Genomic DNA, 19,099 nt, shown 5'->3' with positions numbered 1-19,099 from the left:
GGGCTCCTTTCCGCAGTGGTAAGTTGCGTGCTTGCGCAGCACGCACGGCGGGGGTGGGGCTGGCGGCCGGCGGCGGGCGGGCGGCTGAGGCACCGGGCCTGGTCCCCCAGCACCATGGCCAAGACGGTGGCGTATTTCTACGACCCCGATGTGGGCAACTTCCACTACGGTAGGGCACAGGGTTGTGCGGAAAAAGAGGTTTGGCGGGAAGGGCTGCAAGTCTAGGGGTGGGAACTGATCAACTCTTTCCTTCCCTGCCCCCAGGAGCTGGGCACCCGATGAAGCCCCATCGCCTGGCATTGACTCATAGCCTAGTCCTGCATTATGGTCTCTATAAGAAGATGATCGTGAGTCCTGCCACTTCTGTGGGGGTTTGGGCCAGGGAATGAGCTGCGGCCTTAGGCTAGGTGGACTGGACAAACCAGGTGCAACCTACCCCTAGAGGAGGGGGAGCAGGATAGAAGGCACACAGGACATTCCCTATGTGCAGTGGTGGTGGTGGTACTGAGTGGAGGGTGTTCCTCGACTTAATGGAGACACATTTTTGACCTTAGGTGAGACTCCCTTTTAATTTGAGGACAGACCAGCCTCTGGCCTGGTGTTAGGGGGACCCTTTGAAGACAGTTTTGTTCCTTCTCATTTTATTTAGTTTACGTGTTGGTGGATTGAATCCAGGGTTTCACACGTTAAGCTAGTGTTTTTGCCACTGAAATACGCCTCTAGTCCCTATGTCTTGTAGAGTGGATAGCGGTGCAGAACTGAAGATGAAGGTTGGGAATATATTTTCTGGTGAGATTTTCCCATAATTCCTTCTCCTTCTCCTGTGTCCTTTACCTGAAAGGACAACTCTTGGGGACAACTCTACATTTTGTGGTGTATATGTGTAGAGAATATGTTCTGGGAATTTACTTTTTTGTTTGTTTGTTTTTGTTTTTGAGACAGAGTTTCTCTGTGTGTAGCCTTGGCTGCCCTGAAGGCCAGGCTGGCCTCTGACTCAGAGATCCGTTTGCCTCTGACTCCTGAGTGCTGGGAGTAAAGGTGTGCACCACCACTGCCTGGTGGGAATTTACTTTTTAACATAGGATGTATCTATATGGTTCTGCCCAACCCTCCATTTCCCATGTTATGCAGGTACTGTTTCTCCCCGGCTTGGAATTTCTAGCTGTGAAATGGGACAATAGCAAGCCTGGCCCTTGTGTACCGTGAAGATACTCAACAAGTAAACAGTGTGTTTAGGCACAGGCAGTGGTTTGGGTGTAGAAAAGAGTGAGGTGGTATTAGTGCAAGTCTGTGAATCCCCTAAAATTGCCTGTGTGTCCTTTTATCCATTTTCTAGGAGAGAAAAAGTGTTTCTTGCCCAATATTCAAACCATTGTTTGAATCTCCACCTCTACCCCCACTAAGGATAATAAATCTTTGGTTTAGAACTTTGGATTTTAGTTAGATTGTCATATATGTCATAGATTTGATCCCACGGTGAAAAACCCCCCCGAGAAGAGAAAGGAATGTGAGTTAGAGAGAGGAGATAAGTTTAGAGGGACCCACGACTGGGAAAGCTAGTTATAGGCACGTGGGCCAGTAGAAGTGGGCTGGGAAGGAAGGAGAGACTGGGCTGCAGGGAGGAAGGAGGTGAAGTGCTCTTCACGGGTTTTGATAAAAGTAGCTTGCCCTGGGGCTAGGGAGATGGCTCAGTGGTTTAGAGCACTGGCTGTTTTTTCAAAGGGCCAGGAGTTCAATTCCCAGCACCCACATGGCAGCTCACAGCTCTGTAGCTCCAGTTCCAAGGGATCTGATACCCTCAGACATACATGCAGGAAGAACACCAATGTATATAAAATAAAAATAAATAAGTTTTTTTAAAAAAAGTTTGCCCAGAATAACATCTCTTCTTCACTCAGAGTTGTCGTAGAGTAACAAAGGATGGGGTAGGAAGATTGTTTCATGTGTTTTGGACAGTCTCCAGGGCTGGAGTCAGTGTGGAGTGGTCTCAGCCCAGGGACTGGTATAGCACTGCCTGGGTTTGTTGTCAGGTTTTTCATCCAAACTAGACCTTTTTTCCCCTTCCTGGAATTGTGGAACCAGTAAGAAGACCATGTGTCAAATGAGCAGTGAAACAGACTTTTATTCTGGGCCTCAAATATAAGTGGGAGATAATGTTCTCAATTCCTAGGAATCAGGAGGTTATAGGTGTAGGGGTTAGAATGGTGGTTCAGCCTGCCTCCAAGCCTGGTGATCTGAGAACCCTGACAGCCACAAGGTGAAAGGAAAGAATTGGCATCTAAGTTAGCCCTGACTTCACTGTGGCATCTGTACTTACCTACCCCACCCACACACTCACACGCACGCGCGCGCGCACACACACACACACACACACACACACAAAATAATGTAATGAAATTTTAATTAAGAATTTATAGAGTAAAGATGAGGTGAGAGAAATAGACTGATAAAAGGGATATTCTTTTTTTTCTTTTCTCTGAGACTGGGCAGAAAGTTTCTGGGAATTCAGGAACTCCTTCCTCCCTCTCTTTCTCTGTCTCTCTCCCTCTCTCTCTCTCTCTCTCTCTCTCTCTTCCTTCTCTTTTTTTTTTTTTTTTTTTTTTCTTTCTAGTTGTTTCCGTGGCAGTTGTCACCTATCTTGGTATTGGGAGTATCATTCAGTGTTTAGGTGGGATTATAATTAAGTGAGGTCTTGTCTAGTTGGGCACTCTAGTAGCCCTTTTGGCTAGCCCGCCTGAGAGAAACTTCTGCCCCACAGGTATCCTGCCTGCAAAGATAAGATTAGGGCAGTATGGAAATCCAGCTAGTACCTAGGCAGTGCTCAAAATAACAACTTCCCTTTTGTCTCCATCCCCAGGTCTTTAAACCTTACCAGGCCTCCCAGCATGACATGTGTCGCTTCCATTCGGAGGACTACATCGACTTCCTGCAGAGGGTCAGCCCCACCAACATGCAGGGTTTCACCAAGAGCCTGAACGCCTTCAATGTGGGTGACGACTGGTGAGGAAGCCATGGGGCTTTGTTGTCAAGCCCGAGGCCAGGCCCCTCAGTCAGGTCCCGTGGCTGCAGTGGAAGGAGCCTTCTAGTCAATGAATTATCATTCACGCCTTTGATTGTTCAGTAGATACTTAGTAGTCCCTGGGCCAGTGGTGGTGCCCACCTTTAATCCCAGCACTCAGGAGGCAGAGGAAGGAGGACAACCTGATCTACCGAGTTAAGTTCCAAGACAGCCAGGGTTACACACAGAAACCCTATCCTGAAAAACAAACAAGCAAACAAACAAGCAAAATGCTTTCTAGTCATTTGCTCTGTCTAGGCCAGGCCCTGTGCTAGGTATGAGGGATACAAAGCTGAAGAAAAGTGACAAAATTTTAATAGTATGCCTTTGCTAAGTAAGTCATGGTATTCGCTGTAGGACTTATTTAACTAGATGGTTCTGTCAACTATACACACTAACTTTAGGGCAGGGCTGTTCTCAGGTGAAATAATAGAGACTGAGCTGAGCTCTGGAGATGACTGGAGACTGAGGAGAGGGACGTGGTGGGAGGGACAGCAGGTGCGAGGGGACTGCTGCAGGGTGGGATATGACTTATCTGGGGACTGAAGAGAAGAGTGATCTGAATGGAGGCTAAGATGAGTGGGGCCTATTTAAAGGATAAAGCCTGAGATGGCTCACATCTGTAATCCTGGCACTTAGGAGGCAGAGGCAAGAATGCTGCTAGTTGAGCAATGACCCTATTTTTGTTCTGTATTTTTTTTTTTTTTAAGTAAACAGTTACATTGTAAATCAGTGATTTTGTTTTTATAGTAGATGAAGGTCATAAAGACCAGGGAATGGCATGACTAGATTTTAATTAAACATTTTTTTTTGTTGTCGTTGACTGGAATTGAATCCAGTCCTTTGTGCATGTTACTTGGGCAGTCTGCTGATAAGATGCATCCCTAATCAGACCAGGTTAACACTGAGCTTGTATTGGAGGCAGAAGACTCAAGGGACTCTAGAGAATGGACACAAAATGATCAATGAGCCATACTAGCGCTCTGGTACGTTAATAAAAAATAATAAACATAACAGCTACAGAGTACTCAGTACTGTTTGCTTTATCTTCTTATTTATTTATTTACCTGTGAGACAGGGAACTCACTATGTAGATCAGGCTGGCTTCAAACTGGCCTCTCTAGTTCTGGGCATATACTATCACACCGGATACATTGAAATTTTCCATCAAAATTTTCAGCATTCTTGAAAGTAGAGTAGAATAGTGAATCTATGTACATTCTTTACCCAGCTTCAACACTGAAGTAAAGAACTGGTCTTTTTTTTTTTTTCCTGGATAGGCCTCATTATTTAGTGAATGCTGGCCTTGAACTTGAAATCTTCCTGCTTTAGCCTCCTAAGCGCTAGGGTTCCGGCACATTCTTCCTGTATAGTCTTAATTCACTTGCTGTGTCTTCATGTTCCATGAATTTAAAGCAAATCCCAGATGCCATAAGTATTTTCATCATGTGTCTCTAAGTGACACTCTTGTTTCTCTGTGAAACAGTCCTGGCTCTCTTGGAACTCACTCTATAGACCAGGCTGGCCTCGAACTCAGAGATAAACCTGCCTCTGCCTCCCAAATGCTGTGTGTGTCTGTGTGTGATGCGTTTTATTTAAATCAGGCTCCAAAGAAGAGCTACACATTCACTTGGTCTCTTGACATGTAATTTATGTCTTTCTCCTCTCCACTTTGAATTTATCTTTTGAAGAATTGAGGTTGTTGATCCTCTGAGTTGTTTCCTATAAACCTATTTTATATTTATAAAATATATATCATATATTTACTAAGCCCCTACCCTATTACGCATCATGCTGAGGGTTGCACACACATTCAGTTAATTCTCGTAGTAACACTGGACTGTAGTAGCCTATTTCCTGGTGTTGCCCCTAAGAAAAGGGAGGTCTGGGGAATTTGGTAGTTTAACTTGAGTCACCTGACTGTGGATGTGGTAGGACCCTGGTCCAGAGCCCAGGTTTTTTGTTTGTTTTGGGACAAAGCCATGTGGCCCCAGGCTGGCCTTGAGTTTGTGATCCTGAAAGCTGACTAAAACAGAATCTGCTACAGGCTCCTGAGTGTTAGAATACGTTTTACTCCACCACATCTGGCTCAGAGCCCGGGTTTGTAAGCCAGTTTCCTAATCTGTTTCATTGAAAGAGCCAAGTGACAAGTAGCTGGGGCTGTGGGATAAAGACCCGTTCCTTAGACTGCTGTGAGCTCCTCCCCTTGACCCCCACACCTCACCCCACGTGTGGCAATGCTCATGGCTCTCCATTCAGCCCTTTCAAAGCCTCTCAGTCTTCACTTCCATGTGGTTCTTACATTCCCTTCCTTTTTGTTGAAAAATCTATTTAAAATTTTACTATATGTGTATATGTACGAATGTATATGTATGTGTATGTCACATGTGTGGGTACCTGTGGAGGTCAGAAGAGGCCATTGGATTCCAGAGGTGGAGTTCCCAGTTGGTTGTATGTCCCCTGATATGGGTGCTGGCAACTGAACTCAGATCCTCTAGAACTAGAGTAACTGGTGCCTTAACTCCTTCTTCTTTCCTCCATTTCTCTCCTTCCTTCCTTCCTTCCTTCCTTCCTCCCTCCCTCCCCTCCCTCCCTCCCTCCCCTCCCTCCCTCCCTCCCTCCCTCCTTTCTTCCTTCCGTTTGTTTTGGTTTTCAAGACAGGATCTTCTTAGGTAGCCCAGGCTATCACTGAACTGGTGGTCTTCCCACCTCAGCCTCTCAGTGCTGGGATTCTGGGTTTGGGTTGTGCCTGACTTCCCATGAAGCTTTTCTTGACAGCATTGGCTCACAGTTCTGTCCTATACACAGTGTACTACTCATTTGGTGTTAGTGTCTTTCTTCTTCTTCTTTTTTCTTTTCTTAATTGTTTCTGCTGCTTCTTCTGAGTTCACTTCTCAGATCTGAGAATGCAGAGTCAGCTCTTAAGCTAAAATGATTTTGGGAAGTAAGGGAACGCTCCCTTTGGGCATTTGAGATCCATCAGTGGTCCCATCAAATGTAAACTATAGCCATATTTATCTATACTCTGTGTTTCAGAGGATCATTTCTTTTTCCCCCTTCTATTTTAAAATTAATTTCAAATTGCTTCCTGGCATGATGGCTAAGCCTATCATGCCAGCTGAGAAGGCATAAGTAATCTAAAATTCACAGCTAAATTATATTTTGGGGAAGAAGCAAATCTTAAGTCTATAAGTCTCTCTTCTCACTTTATCCTTTACCTATTTCTTCTGGTGTTTATCTTTTTTTGTTTTCTGAGACAGGGTTTCTCTGTATAGCCCTGGGTATCCTAGAACTAGCTCTATAGACCAGCCTGGCCTTGAACTCAGAGATTCATCTGCCTCTGCCTTCCAATGTGCTGGAATTAAAGACATGTGCCACCATGCCCAGCCATGGTATTTATCTTTACATTTCTAAGGAATAAAATTACTGTTGTTAGTCGTCCTAATCTATATATTTAGATAATACCTACTATGTGCTAGGTACTGTTTTAAATGCTTTGCAGCCAGTCTCTCAATATCAACAACCCCTTATCAAGCAGGGCTTAGTATAGGCTCCTTTGTAAAGAAGAGGGTATCAGGGTACAGCCAGTTAAACAGCTTGTCAGCCCGGCCTCACCGTCACTAACTACATGGGTGAATGTAGGTTGTCTGCCTTCTTAATCTGGCTTACAATCATACTTCTCTACTATATTGTCTCTTACTGCTGTTTCTTTTTTATCAATTTTAGATGTTGTCTAATAAGCCATTGGTGTGGAGTATTAGCATACCATCCTACTATGTTCACCCTTTCTCTCAGTTCATGATGCAGTAATATCACAGTTTAGATCATTGATGTATTTATTTACTTGGAAATTTATTTTTTCATTTACTTATTTACTTATTTTTGAAGGAGTAGTACATGTGTAGGAGTAGATCTCCATATGGGTTCTACAGATTAAATTCCGGTTGTCAGGCTTTGTGACAAGCCCTCCCTCCCCCCTAAATTTGCTGGGCCATTTTGATGCTTCCTTATTTGTATGTTTGCTTGTTTATTTACGTAGAGGTGGAGCCTCTGGAGCTGAGGTTGTTTAGCCAAGGATGTCCTGAGCTCCTGCTCCTCCATTGTCTGCATCAGCATGTTAGGATTATAGGTGTGAGCCTCTACCTCTAGCCTCAGCTTTTTTTTTTTTTTTTTTTTTAAAGACAGGATCTCACCTTGTAGTCTTGACTGGCCTGGCACTCCCTCCATAGACAGTCTGGCCAAAAACTCACAGAGATTGTCTGGCCTCTGATCTTGAATGCTGGGATTAAAGATGTCTACCACCACACCCAGCCTTCACATTTTAAAATTTATCAGTATTCTATGGTTACATTATTATTATTATTATTATTATTATTATTATTATTATTATTTTCTCCCCCACCCCCCACCCCCAAGACAGGGTTTCTATGTGTAGCCCTGATTGTCCTAGAACTCACTCTGTAGGCCAGGCTGACCTCAAACTCATAGAGATCTGCCTGCTTTTGTCTCTTGAGTGCTGGGACTAAAGGTGTGTGCTGCCACCACCCAGCTATGCTTACATTATAATTAAGATTCCAAGTAGTACTAATATTTAACTTATTTTCCTGTATATCTTTTTGTTTTTTCTATAATTGATAATTATCTAACCATATTTTCTTACATGGTCAGTGTATAGGCTGCACTGGGTTTTGGAGACCTAAGGTTTGGGTTTTTTTTATTTAGTGTGACCCTTGGGATTGTTTGTGTGTGTGCTTTGCTTCTGTGTTAAAAATTTAAGTTTGAGTTGTGCGGTGGTGGCACACACATTTAATCCCAGCATTCGGAAGGCAGAGGCAGGCAGATCTCCGTGAGTTCGAGGCCAGCCTGGCCTACAAAGTGACTTCCAGGACAGGCTCTAAAGCTACAGAGAAACCCTGTCTTGAAAAACAGGGATTAAAAGCATGTATGCACCACCACCACCCAACTGCCACCACAGTGTTTTAAAACAAGGTCTCTCACTGGCCTAGAACTTGCTAAATAGTCTGAACTGACTAGCCAGTAACCCCTTAAGTCTGCCTCCCAGAGCTGGGATTAGAAGCGTAAGCCACCAAACTTGACCTTTTTACATGGGTTCTTAAGATCTACTCCTCCTGCTTGTAACCCAAGCACTTCAATTGACCAAGCTGTCTTCCCAGTACTGAATATTTCCTTTACTCTACAAATGTGGTCAATCCCTTCTCTCCACCTTAGCCCTAAACAACTATTGATCTCATCTTTATCCCTGTATTCGTTGTTTCTAGAATGTTACATAAGTGAAAATGTACAGTATGTGGGTGGAAAGCCATATAGGTGATTTGTGGCTTATTGTGCTAACAGTGAGCTAAAGGCTTTCGTTAGTTGTCTCATAGTTAGTGGTTCACACAAATGGGAATTCAGTTCTTTCTTTAAAATATGTAACCACAGGAATATCATTGCATATTGTTCAAGTGTAGTACACATAGACACCTCCTATGATGAGCCAACCTCTTTTAGCTCAGCTTATTCACATTTTCTTGTATACCCAAGAACCTGTTTGCTTTGCTTCCCAGGTAGGATACAAATTCCTGGCAGTTGAACATTTTTATGATTCCTGTACCATGCTTTGTACGAGGCTTGGCACAAGATTTGGTCCAAATATCTTTCTTGAATAAATCTGAAGATGGCTCAGGTGTGGAGGAGGAGAGGGGAGCTGCTAGAGGGTGGTGATTGGAGTTTGGGTGGGGAAGGAGGGTGTAATTCTGCTCTCTTTCCTACAGTCCAGTGTTTCCCGGGCTCTTCGAGTTCTGTTCCCGTTACACAGGTGCATCTCTGCAAGGAGCGACACAGCTGAACAACAAGGTGACGTAGTGACGCAGCCCCAGTCTGTAGTCCTGGGCCCATTTCCCATGGGTCTCCAGATTCAGGACCGTTTATAGGCTTGACACGGAACCCGGCTTCAGGGGTGGGCAGGAAGAAGACTGAGTGGGTATTTGTCTTTCAGATCTGTGATATTGCCATCAACTGGGCTGGTGGTCTACACCATGCCAAGAAGTTTGAGGTAAGGCTGCGGTGGGAAGACTGGCTGCCAGAGGTTAGGTGGTCAGAATGACAGAATAAGCAGAATTGTTCTTCTGCTTATAAACCCATCTCCCACAGGCCTCCGGCTTCTGCTATGTCAATGACATTGTGATTGGCATCCTGGAGCTGCTCAAGTAAGTGCTCTAGGAGGAGAGGCAGACTTTGGAGACTTGGAAGTCCCTAGGCCTTGGCCCCACCCTGACCGCCTTCCCCACCGGCTTCTCAAGTCTGTGATGCTTTTCTCAGGTGGCTTCTTCAGCGCCACAGTTTGTCCCTGCTGCCTGCTCACTTATCAGTCCCCTTTGTCCCTTTCCTTCCTTGTCTCTAGCCTGAGGATGAAGGCCTGGGCTTTCGGGAGGAAACTCGGTGGGATGAGGTTTCCAGTGACTTGGCCAGAAGCAGACTCTAAATATTTCCCAAACTTGTATTGGGGAGGAGAAGATGGGGAACACCTCTTCCCCAGATTGTGGCTTTACCATCACACCAGGTACCACCCTCGGGTGCTCTACATTGATATCGATATCCACCATGGTGATGGGGTTCAGGAAGCCTTCTACCTCACTGACCGGGTCATGACTGTGTCATTCCACAAATATGGAAATTACTTCTTTCCTGGAACAGGTAGGATCCCTGTGTCTTGTGTATCCCTTAGCTCTTTGTGTGTTTTGTTTTGAGACAGGGCCTTGTTCCATAGCCCAGGAACTCACAATCCTCTTTAATCAGCATCCTGAATGATGGGATTATTTTGTCCTCTCCTCAGAGAAGCCTTTCTGATCACTCCATTAAATTAAATAAACAGGCACCTTGCCCTGTCTCTTTTTCTCACTGCTAGTTACATTTATTATAGTTTTTTGTTCTTTCTCTTAGTCACTATTCTATTGCTGTGAAACCGAGGCACAGCCGAGGCAACGCTTATGAAAGAAAGCATGTACATGGGGGCTGGCTCACAGTTCAGAGGGTTAGTCCGTTGTCATCATGGTGGGGAGCATGGCAGCATGCAGGCAGGCTCTGCGCAGGAGTTGAGAGCTACATCCTGATTCATAGGCAGGGGCACTCTGGGCTCGGCTTGGATTTTTGGAACCTCAAAGCCCATCCCAGATGACACTTTCTCAAACAGGCCACACTTCCTAATCCTTCTCTAGCAGTTCCACTCCCTGATGACTAAGCATTCAAATATGCCTAAGGGGTGGGGGTCATTCTCATTCAAATATGCCTAAGGGGTGGGGGTCATTCTCATTCAAACCACACATCCTCCTTCCTTATCACATACCCCAAAAGTATGAGCTTGGTGGAATTTCATTAGGTCTGTTCATCACTGTGCTCTTATGCCTCGCATACATCTTAGCACACGGTCGTTCCTGAGAAATATTCATTGAAATGAGTGTGATGGCGTGTGCCTGTTTTCCCAGTAGGCAGGCTCGGGACACTAAGGTGGGGTTGCCTAAGTTTGAGACCAGTCTGGGATATATAGCTACACTATGTCTCAGAGATGGGGGGGGGGGGGAATCAGGGACTGGAGAGATGACTCAGCTGTTAAGAGCATTTACTGCCCTTGCAGAGAACCCAGGTTCTGTTCTCAACACCCACATGACAGCTCACAACTGTCTGTAACTCCCTCTTCTGACCTCCATGGACACCAGGCAGGAAGACCTGTAATTGTAGCAATCAGCAAGCTGAGGCTGCGGGAGTGAGCCTGAGCAACACAGGAGGTTCCTGGCCAGCCTGAGTTATAGCTATGACCCTGTATCGAGGGAATGCAAGTTGCTGGAGGCTTAGAGAGCATGTGGTAGAGGGCAGGAAGGAACAGCTGTGTCATGAAAACTACCATGCATGACTACTGTACCCACTTTTCTATAGGTGACATGTATGAAGTTGGAGCAGAGAGTGGCCGCTACTATTGTCTCAATGTGCCCTTACGGGATGGCATTGATGACCAGAGTAAGTATTGATGGCTTCTCCATGCTCACTTTCCCCTTGTGTTTTCTCTTTCAATTAACCTCTTCTACCTAGTATTGTCTGTTGTTGGGCCAGGTGTCCTTAAGGATGAATGGCCTTCAGAGGGACCACGAACCCCTGGAATTTGTATGCAATATAGTATGTGTTTGTGCATTTTTATTTATTTGTTAATTTTTCTGGGAAGAAGGTTGTTAGTGTTCATCAGTCACTCAGCAGTTTGATTCCCTCCAGAAGTTCAGAACCAGTGTTTGGTTCTGTGGGTTGCCCCTTTCCTGGGCTACATGCTCTCAACCCCCTTTTTTCCTTTTGTTCCCTGTCTCCCCATCCCCTTGGGGTGCCAGGTTGCCCACCTTTGGCCCTCTCCCAGGTTACAAGCACCTTTTCCAGCCAGTCATCAGCCAGGTGGTGGACTTCTACCAACCCACATGCATCGTGCTTCAGGTAATGCTGTTAGCACCTCCCTAAGAGGCCTTGCCTGGGCTTGAGGAAAGAGTTCTGGGAAGAATAAGTCCTTCAAACTGGTGAGGGAAGGACAGTAGAGGACACTGGTGTTCTGATCGTTCATGTTACTGTAGCCGTCTGGGTTTCTTCTTTGTGCAGTGTGGAGCTGACTCCCTGGGCTGTGACCGATTAGGATGTTTCAATCTCAGCATACGAGGCCATGGGTGAGAACTGCTTTCCTTCTTGTTCTTGTTGTTGGTATTTAAAGTTGCATTTTATCATCATCATCATCATCATCATCATTATTATTTGTGTATGTGTGCAGCCTTGACCAGGCTTTGAACTTGTGATCCTCCTGTCTTAGCCTCCCGAATTCTAGGATTACCAGCTCTGGTCACCTAGCTTGGGAATTTACTATAGACGGCATGCTGTGGGAAGGGTTTTCTAAAAAGGTGAAATGGGAGTGGAGACCTGGAGACTAAGAAGGAATGATCTCTGAACGGAGAACAGAGAATCGTGCCCTGCACAGAGGAAAGGGCCAGTAGAAAGCCCAAAGACCGAAAAAGAGCTGCATTCTTGATGAAGAAGAAATAAAACCAGTGAGGCCAGAACACAGTGAGGTGCTGAAGGCTGGTCAGGTTGAGAGTGCACAGCTATTAGACCATGAATGATACAAAACCGTGGAAGCGTTTTAAACAGGGAAGTGACATGGGCCAGTGAATTTGAAAGTGGTTGATTATTCTGACTGCTAAATGAAGAAAGGTTTGGGGTGGGAGTCAGAGCACAGGATGGGTAGTGGAAAGCCAGTTAGGAAGCCATTAACATTGTTTGGGCAGGGGATGTGGTGGAGAGAAGTTGAGGATTTGGAGATATACGCTGAAGGTCAGAACAGTCTAGCTGGGACGCTGACGAGAGTAGTTGAAGAGCAGGTAGGGTGCCAGGGAGAGTATTAAGCAAGACAGAGTGAGGGTGTGCTTTATTTTAAATAGAGATAAAAAAATATTAAATATACTGTTTTTAAAGAATTTTTTTTGCTTATTCATTCGTGTGTGTGTGTTCATGTGTGAGCATTAGAAGTAGGTATTGGATCTCCTGGAGCTAGAGTTACAGGTGATTGTGAGCTGCCCAGTGTATGTGCTGGAAATTGAAACTCTGGTCTTCAGGAAGAGCAGTAAACACACTTAACTGCTGTGTCGACTCTCCAGTCCCTAGAGTACACTAATCTTGAACAAAATCTAATCTTGAGGCAGGAAGGCATTGGGTGGGGACCGGGTGAATAGCACACTCAGTAAAAGTGCTTGCTGCACAAGCATGAAGACTTGATTTGATCCCCAGAACCCATGTAAGAATGTCAGGCCCAGTAGCATGCATTTATGATTCATAATCCCAGTCCTGGTAAGGTAGAGACAAGAAGATTCCTAGGGTTTGGTGACCAGTCATTTTAGCCTAATTGGGAAGTTTCAGGCCAAAAAAAAAAAAAGAAAAAAGAAAAGAGGTGGATGGTACCTTTAGAACAACACTTGATATCTTCTGGCCACTCTGTACATACGCACACACATGTAGACATCCCCAACACACACATGCAGGCATCAACACACATGAAGATTCACACACATCTACATAAGCAGTCACACACAAAGAATGCCACCACTGTGAGTTCTGCTGCCCAGAACGACATAGAGAACATTTAGTTGCCAGTCTCTTTGCCTAGCATTCATGTGATACCTGGGGTCACATGTCTTGGATTCACTCAGTCCTCTTACTGCTTCTAACAGGGAATGTGTTGAGTATGTCAAGAGCTTCAATATCCCTCTCCTGGTGCTGGGTGGTGGTGGCTACACTGTCCGAAACGTTGCCCGGTGCTGGTGAGTCCTCCGTTCTCTTTCTCCTTTGTGGTTCACTAGGGACTCTTAAGAAATTGGAGGGATGGTTCTTGCAGCCCACATGGTTAGCCCAACCCCCTCTGCTTGCTGGTTTCAGGACATATGAGACATCTCTGCTAGTAGAAGAGGCCATTAGTGAGGAACTTCCCTATAGTGGTAAGGTCTACCTCATGGTGTCCCTTCCCCATTCTCACCAGTCTCCAGAATGACCTTGTTTGAAGGCAGATGGGAAATGGTATATTCTGGGAGCTCTGCAGACTAAACCCCTGGGCTCAGAACAGAGCAAATAACTTATATACCTGGGGACCAGGATGGGAAAAGATGGGAATGTTGCGGGACTCACCTTTTTGTATCTCAGCTGTACTGCTTCATCCCCTCTCCCAATCCCTTCCCATCTCTAAGAATACTTCGAGTACTTTGCCCCGGACTTCACGCTTCATCCAGACGTCAGCACCCGCATCGAGAATCAGAACTCACGCCAGGTTAGTAGTTTGGGGAAGCTGGAGAAGCAATGAGAAGAGGACTTGAGAGGTCGGGGAGGTGGGAAATAGGAGAAAGCAAGAGAAGGAAGTCCTGGCTGTCACTGTCAACGCTTACCATTGTGGGGAAGCCCAGGATAAAGTAGGGACAGTTATCAACTGGGATCTGAAATTGAAATACTTCTTAAAACCAGGACGTTCAGGGTAGAAGGCAGAGAGAAGGGTGTGTACTCTGGGAATTCGGAAGCTGCTGACTTTTCTTTCCTCTCAACTAGTATCTCGACCAGATCCGCCAGACAATCTTTGAAAACTTGAAGATGCTGAACCATGCACCTAGTGTCCAGATTCATGATGTCCCCGCAGACCTCCTGACGTATGACAGGACCGATGAGGCTGATGCAGAAGAGAGAGGTCCTGAGGAGAACTACAGCAGGTCTGCGCAGGGGGCCGGGGGCCGGGGGCCGGGGGCCGGGGGCAGAGGGCCGGGGGCAGGCAGTTCCTCGGGTCTGCAGAGGAGCTTCTGAGGGGGAAAGAATGGGAAGACACTAGTTCATCTGGCCCAGGCTTATTGTCTCCTTTAGGCTGCAAGCTTTCTACCTTTTTTGGCACTTTCAATAACAAAACAACATATTTATTTAAAGTATTATAAACAGCATCAAAATGTTTTTACACAGTCCCAGAATCATTCCACGAAAATAACCATTATTAGTGGTTTGACTTACGTCTTATTTGATAAGATCATTTTCTGTGGATTATAGGAATAAATACTTCTACGTGTACATGCATACATTCAGAATTTTATTTATGTAGTTATTTTCTTTTTCCTTGATGTTTTGTTGTTGTTTATCGAAACAGGGCTTCTCTGTATAGATCAGGCTGGCCTTGAAATCAGAGATCCTCTGCATGGGCCACCATAACTAGTTCTTTCTTGGTGTTTTTGAGATTGGGTTTGACTGTCATAGCACAAGCTGGCCTTGAGTTCATAAAAGTTTTCTGCCTTAGCTTCCTAAATGCTGGGTTAAAGGCAGGCACCACCCAACCCAGTTTATACATTTTTTGTGACTACAAATAAGGATATTCACAATATGTTGCTCTGACTTACACTTGCCTGTTTTCTTTTCTTTTAAAAAGATTTTTTTTTTCAGGGCTGGAATGACTTGGTGGTTAAGAGCACTGGCTGCTCTTCCAGAGGACCCAGGTTCAATTCCCAGCACACACATGGCAATTCTCAACTGTCTGTAACTCCAGTTCCAGGGGATCTGACACCCATGGCAAAACAACAATGCACATAAAATTAAAAAAAAATTTTTTTTCCATGTCAGTATATATAGATCAGTGTTTTCTCCATTGTATCAACATTGTGTGGGGATAACATAATGTAATCAATTATCACTCGTGGGTATTTACATTATTCCCTATCCTACTTCACCCCCTTTTTTGTGGCTATTAAAGTAGTAAAGGATGTGGCCCTTAGATAATACATCTTTGCATGCTTGTTTTAGTGGGTCTGATTTTCAGAATTGTTGATGTTAAAAGGTCATATGTAGTAAAACCTTTTATATTTGCTGCCAAATTGAAGACTTTCAAAAAGTCTTCAGTGCTTTAGTTACGTTCTTTTTTTTTTAACCTTTTATTTATTTTTAGATTCATTTATTTTACTTTATGTGTATGGTGTTTCAACTGTATGTATTTATATGCACCATTGTGTACCTGGTGCCTGCTATGGTCAGAAGAGGGTGTCAGATCCCCTGGAACTGGAGTTAAGGGTGGTTGTGCTACCATGGGGTGCTGGGAAGAGAACCGAGGTCATTTGCAATGGCAGCGAGTGCCATCTCGTCAGCTCCCTGTTTACAGTCTTGCCAGCACTTTCCTCGGTCCTTCTGAGCGCTGAACCAGACGGGTCACTGCCCACATCATTCTGTTTTATAGGGTTCTTAGATTTATTTGTTCAGCTGTCTTCCGGTTTGAGAATTGTATTGAGTGAGGTGTGTGTAAATATGTAAATAATCTTTATCTTTCTTAGATCTATGTTGAAATATTTGTAGCTAGAATGAAATAGGGAGGGAAAGATTAGTATTGATTTTCCCCCCCTATTTGTTAGTCCTTGAAGAAATTTTTGGAAAATGAAGAACAAGGACAGTAGAACCCAGAAGGGCCTAGAGAGATTGAGAGAGAGACAGAGACAAAGAAAGACAGAGAGACAGAAATTTGGCGGGAAACAGATCTCCTTACAGATATTACTGATATTTGGCTCTGCTACAGATGTGGATGACTTCGCAGTTCCTTCTAGAACCTACTTTTGGGTCATAGAATTCTGGCCTCCATCTCTCTCCTGGACTTGGTCTTGACTGCTTTGGCCCTTGTACTTCCCCAGCTGCCCTCCCCCATGGGTAACCCCTTCTTCCCTGGCTTGGGGAGGAAGTATTGAACATCTGGCTCAGACTCCTTCTGATCATCATCTCCTTGAATCTTTTGGTCTCTCAAGCCTGACTTCCAGAAATTGATTTACACTGTCTTAGCTGGTTTCTCCATAGCATTTCTGAGTTCTCCCGTCTGTCAACGTTTGCCTTTTTCTTCTATAGTCACATGCTCACATCTGGTTCTCGTCTCTGCACTGTTTAGCCTTCTGCACTGCCAGCAGGAACTTCTGTTTCTGAGCCTTGCCTCACTGTCAGGCTACCTGCTGCCATAGCTCCAGCTAACACATGACTTGCAGAGTGGCCACAATGAGTTACCACCTTTGCAGAGGTCTCGGCTCCACATTAAGTACTTCATGGTGTCATTCTGTTGCCATCAGACAACCCTTATCCTCAGATGACTAGAGGAAGGACCCAAGGCTCAGAGACACTAAAGAGACACTAAGTAACTAGGGTTCTGCAGCTAATATCAGGACTGAGACCCAGTCCTAAACGTTAGAGGTGATAGAGATGGGCTTACTGAGTAGACACGACCTTGTCTGTCTTGGTTCCTTAGCTTCTCTTCAGTGACCTTCTTAATTCTCTCTTCCAAAGAATAGTGTTTCAAAAAGAAGGAAGCCTGTATTGAGTGCTTACTGGGCCCTGTGTTGCTATCACTTCCTTCTTACGGGAGTTTTAACATCGTGTTCGCCTTTGCTCATACCTTTCCCTTTGTCCAGTCTTCCCCCCACACCTTTCCTTGTGTCAATCTTTGCTCATACCTTTTCCTGCGATAGTCTCCCCTCAAACCTTTCCGTCTTCAAACAGCTTGAAAACATCCTGCACATAGATCCCTTACCTCATCTTCTGAAACTACTTTTGTCCACCAGCATAACCCCCAACAGTCCTGGTCTCCTTGTCCTTCTGGGATAGCTCAGTTTCCTTGGATATTGTGATTTCTGTACTTGTCTTTTTTGGCTTAATGCAACCTTCCTGAGATCTTTGCTCGGCCAGCTTCTTCACGGAAGTCAGGTATTTCATGCTTAGAACAGTTTCTCTTTGCAACTGTAGGTGAAATGTCATCCTCTTATTCATCAGACTCAGTCATGTAGAACACGCCCCATTTGAAATTATTGTATTCATTCGTTTGCTTTGTTATTGCTAGTCTCATAGGGTAAGCTTTGAGACATTGTATGGAAACCTTATCTGGCTGATTCTCTGCTGTTTTGCTAAAGTCTACAGCAGTACCCAGCACATAGAAGTCTCCATGTATTGGATATATGGATTACAGTAAGTCCCTGCCAGCAAAAGGAGAGGAACTGGCTTTGGAGAGGACTAACGGAGAATTGGCTCTGAGAAGAGTTCTGGGAGGAGTCTGGAACTTGGAAGAGTGGGTTTCTAATCTCTTGTCCCTTGCTTTGCAGGCCAGAGGCACCCAATGAGTTCTATGACGGAGACCATGACAATGACAAGGAGAGCGATGTGGAGATTTAAGAGCAGCACGGATCTGTGTACCCAGGAATTCCTTTTCATCTCTTGGGTGGGAAGGAAAGTTCCCCTCCCCCCCCCCAGTCCTGAAGTGGGTACCTCCAAGGCTTTTACTAACTCTGGTGAAGGGTTTGGAAACCACATGTGGTTCTAGAATCATTTACCCCTTTTCCTCAAACTATCATAGCCTGATAATGGTCCCCATTGGGGATGAGACAGCACAGATCTCTGAACATTATGGATAATGAGCTGTAGAGGCTATTCCCCAGCCCCTCTGGCCCTGTATTTGTTCCCTCCCTGCTTCCAACTCAGAGGCTTTTAGAGATGAAATTTTGACAGTACTAAGATCACCTCTGATGTCCTCCTGGGTTCCTCTGCTGCAGTTGTTGCTTCCGTGGTAGGTGAACAGTGAGGGGGAGGAGAGCCTGGCTTTCTGAGACCTTAACTGCAGACAGAGTACAGTGGCAAGTAGGGGAGGCTGTGAAGATGTCCTGTTCTAACTGCCTTTTTGTCTGTTTTACCAGTTTTTAATCCAATAAACCAATTGGTATTTTTTTGTACCTTTCTGGGAATTTTAATTCTTGTTAGCTACCTATGTATGATGGGAAAGGGAACTAGAGATGATGTTGTGTATAATAAAATTGTTAACATTCATTCAGCACATTATGTTAGGCCCTGTGTGTGTATTCTCCATGGATCATTTTACTCAGCATTTCTGCTGAAGAGCTATATTGACCTGGGCAGATCACTGGCCTGAGAAGGTGTAAAAGATGGCTTTAGTTATGTGAGCAAGCGTGTTTGAGATGAGAGTGTTAGGTGGTAAAGAGGTCCTGAGATAAGCACAGTAAGCGCTCAGCTGTGCTGCACGTAGGAAGCTGCAGCTGACGGAGACACACGGCTGGGTCCTGTATGCACCACAAACACAGACCCGTTTCTGGAAGACTACAGTTGGGCATGGTGAATGTGGGTGTTGACAGTGGTACAAGAAAAGAGTGTTAGATGGGCCACTCTTGCTGTCCTTTCATTCTGGCTTAGGAGTAAGTAGCACTGGAATTCTGGACAGCCTGCAGTGAGGGCCCGATACCTCTGTGCAACTTCTCCAGCAGTTGGAAGGCAAAACACACGGGAGATGAAGGCTGTATTTCAGAGACAGCAAAGTTAGGAGCCCTGGAGGCTCCTGTCCTCTGGAATATACACTTGAAATCCTTTTCTTTAGACTTCAGGGTTATTTAGTCCTCCCTACAGGCCCTGTGTCAGGTAGATGTAGCCAGGAGAATGGATGGAGTTGCTGAGAGAAATCATGCAAAGACCACACCCAGAGAA

The 19,099-nt window shown here is 45.1% G+C and overlaps 1 protein-coding gene across 2 annotated transcripts; it reads left to right on the top strand.

Moving 5' to 3' along the window:
- The first annotated feature begins 53 nt into the window (after positions 1-53).
- Positions 54-18,442, top strand: Hdac3 (histone deacetylase 3). Of its 2 annotated transcripts, XM_038330266.2 has the most exons (16): positions 54-169; positions 265-347; positions 2,858-3,000; positions 8,833-8,914; positions 9,057-9,113; positions 9,212-9,267; positions 9,621-9,754; positions 10,991-11,071; positions 11,165-11,227; positions 11,457-11,530; positions 11,690-11,754; positions 13,306-13,395; positions 13,511-13,569; positions 13,816-13,895; positions 14,168-14,325; positions 17,713-18,442. In XM_038330266.2, the coding sequence occupies exons 1-16, from the start codon at positions 115-117 to the stop codon at positions 17,780-17,782; spliced, it is 1,350 nt and encodes a 449-aa protein (XP_038186194.1). In that variant the 5' UTR covers positions 54-114; the 3' UTR covers positions 17,783-18,442. The 2 variants fall into 2 exon arrangements, with proteins under 2 accessions (XP_038186194.1, XP_038186195.1); XM_038330267.2 differs by lacking the exon at positions 11,165-11,227.
- Positions 18,443-19,099: the final 657 nt, after the last annotated feature.

The sequence above is a fragment of the Arvicola amphibius genome, chromosome 5 (assembly GCF_903992535.2).
Source record: "Arvicola amphibius chromosome 5, mArvAmp1.2, whole genome shotgun sequence".
Classification (NCBI taxonomy): domain Eukaryota; kingdom Metazoa; phylum Chordata; class Mammalia; order Rodentia; family Cricetidae; genus Arvicola; species Arvicola amphibius.
The sequence above is the reverse complement of the archived record's forward strand: the minus strand, read 5'-3'. Positions and strand labels throughout refer to the sequence as shown.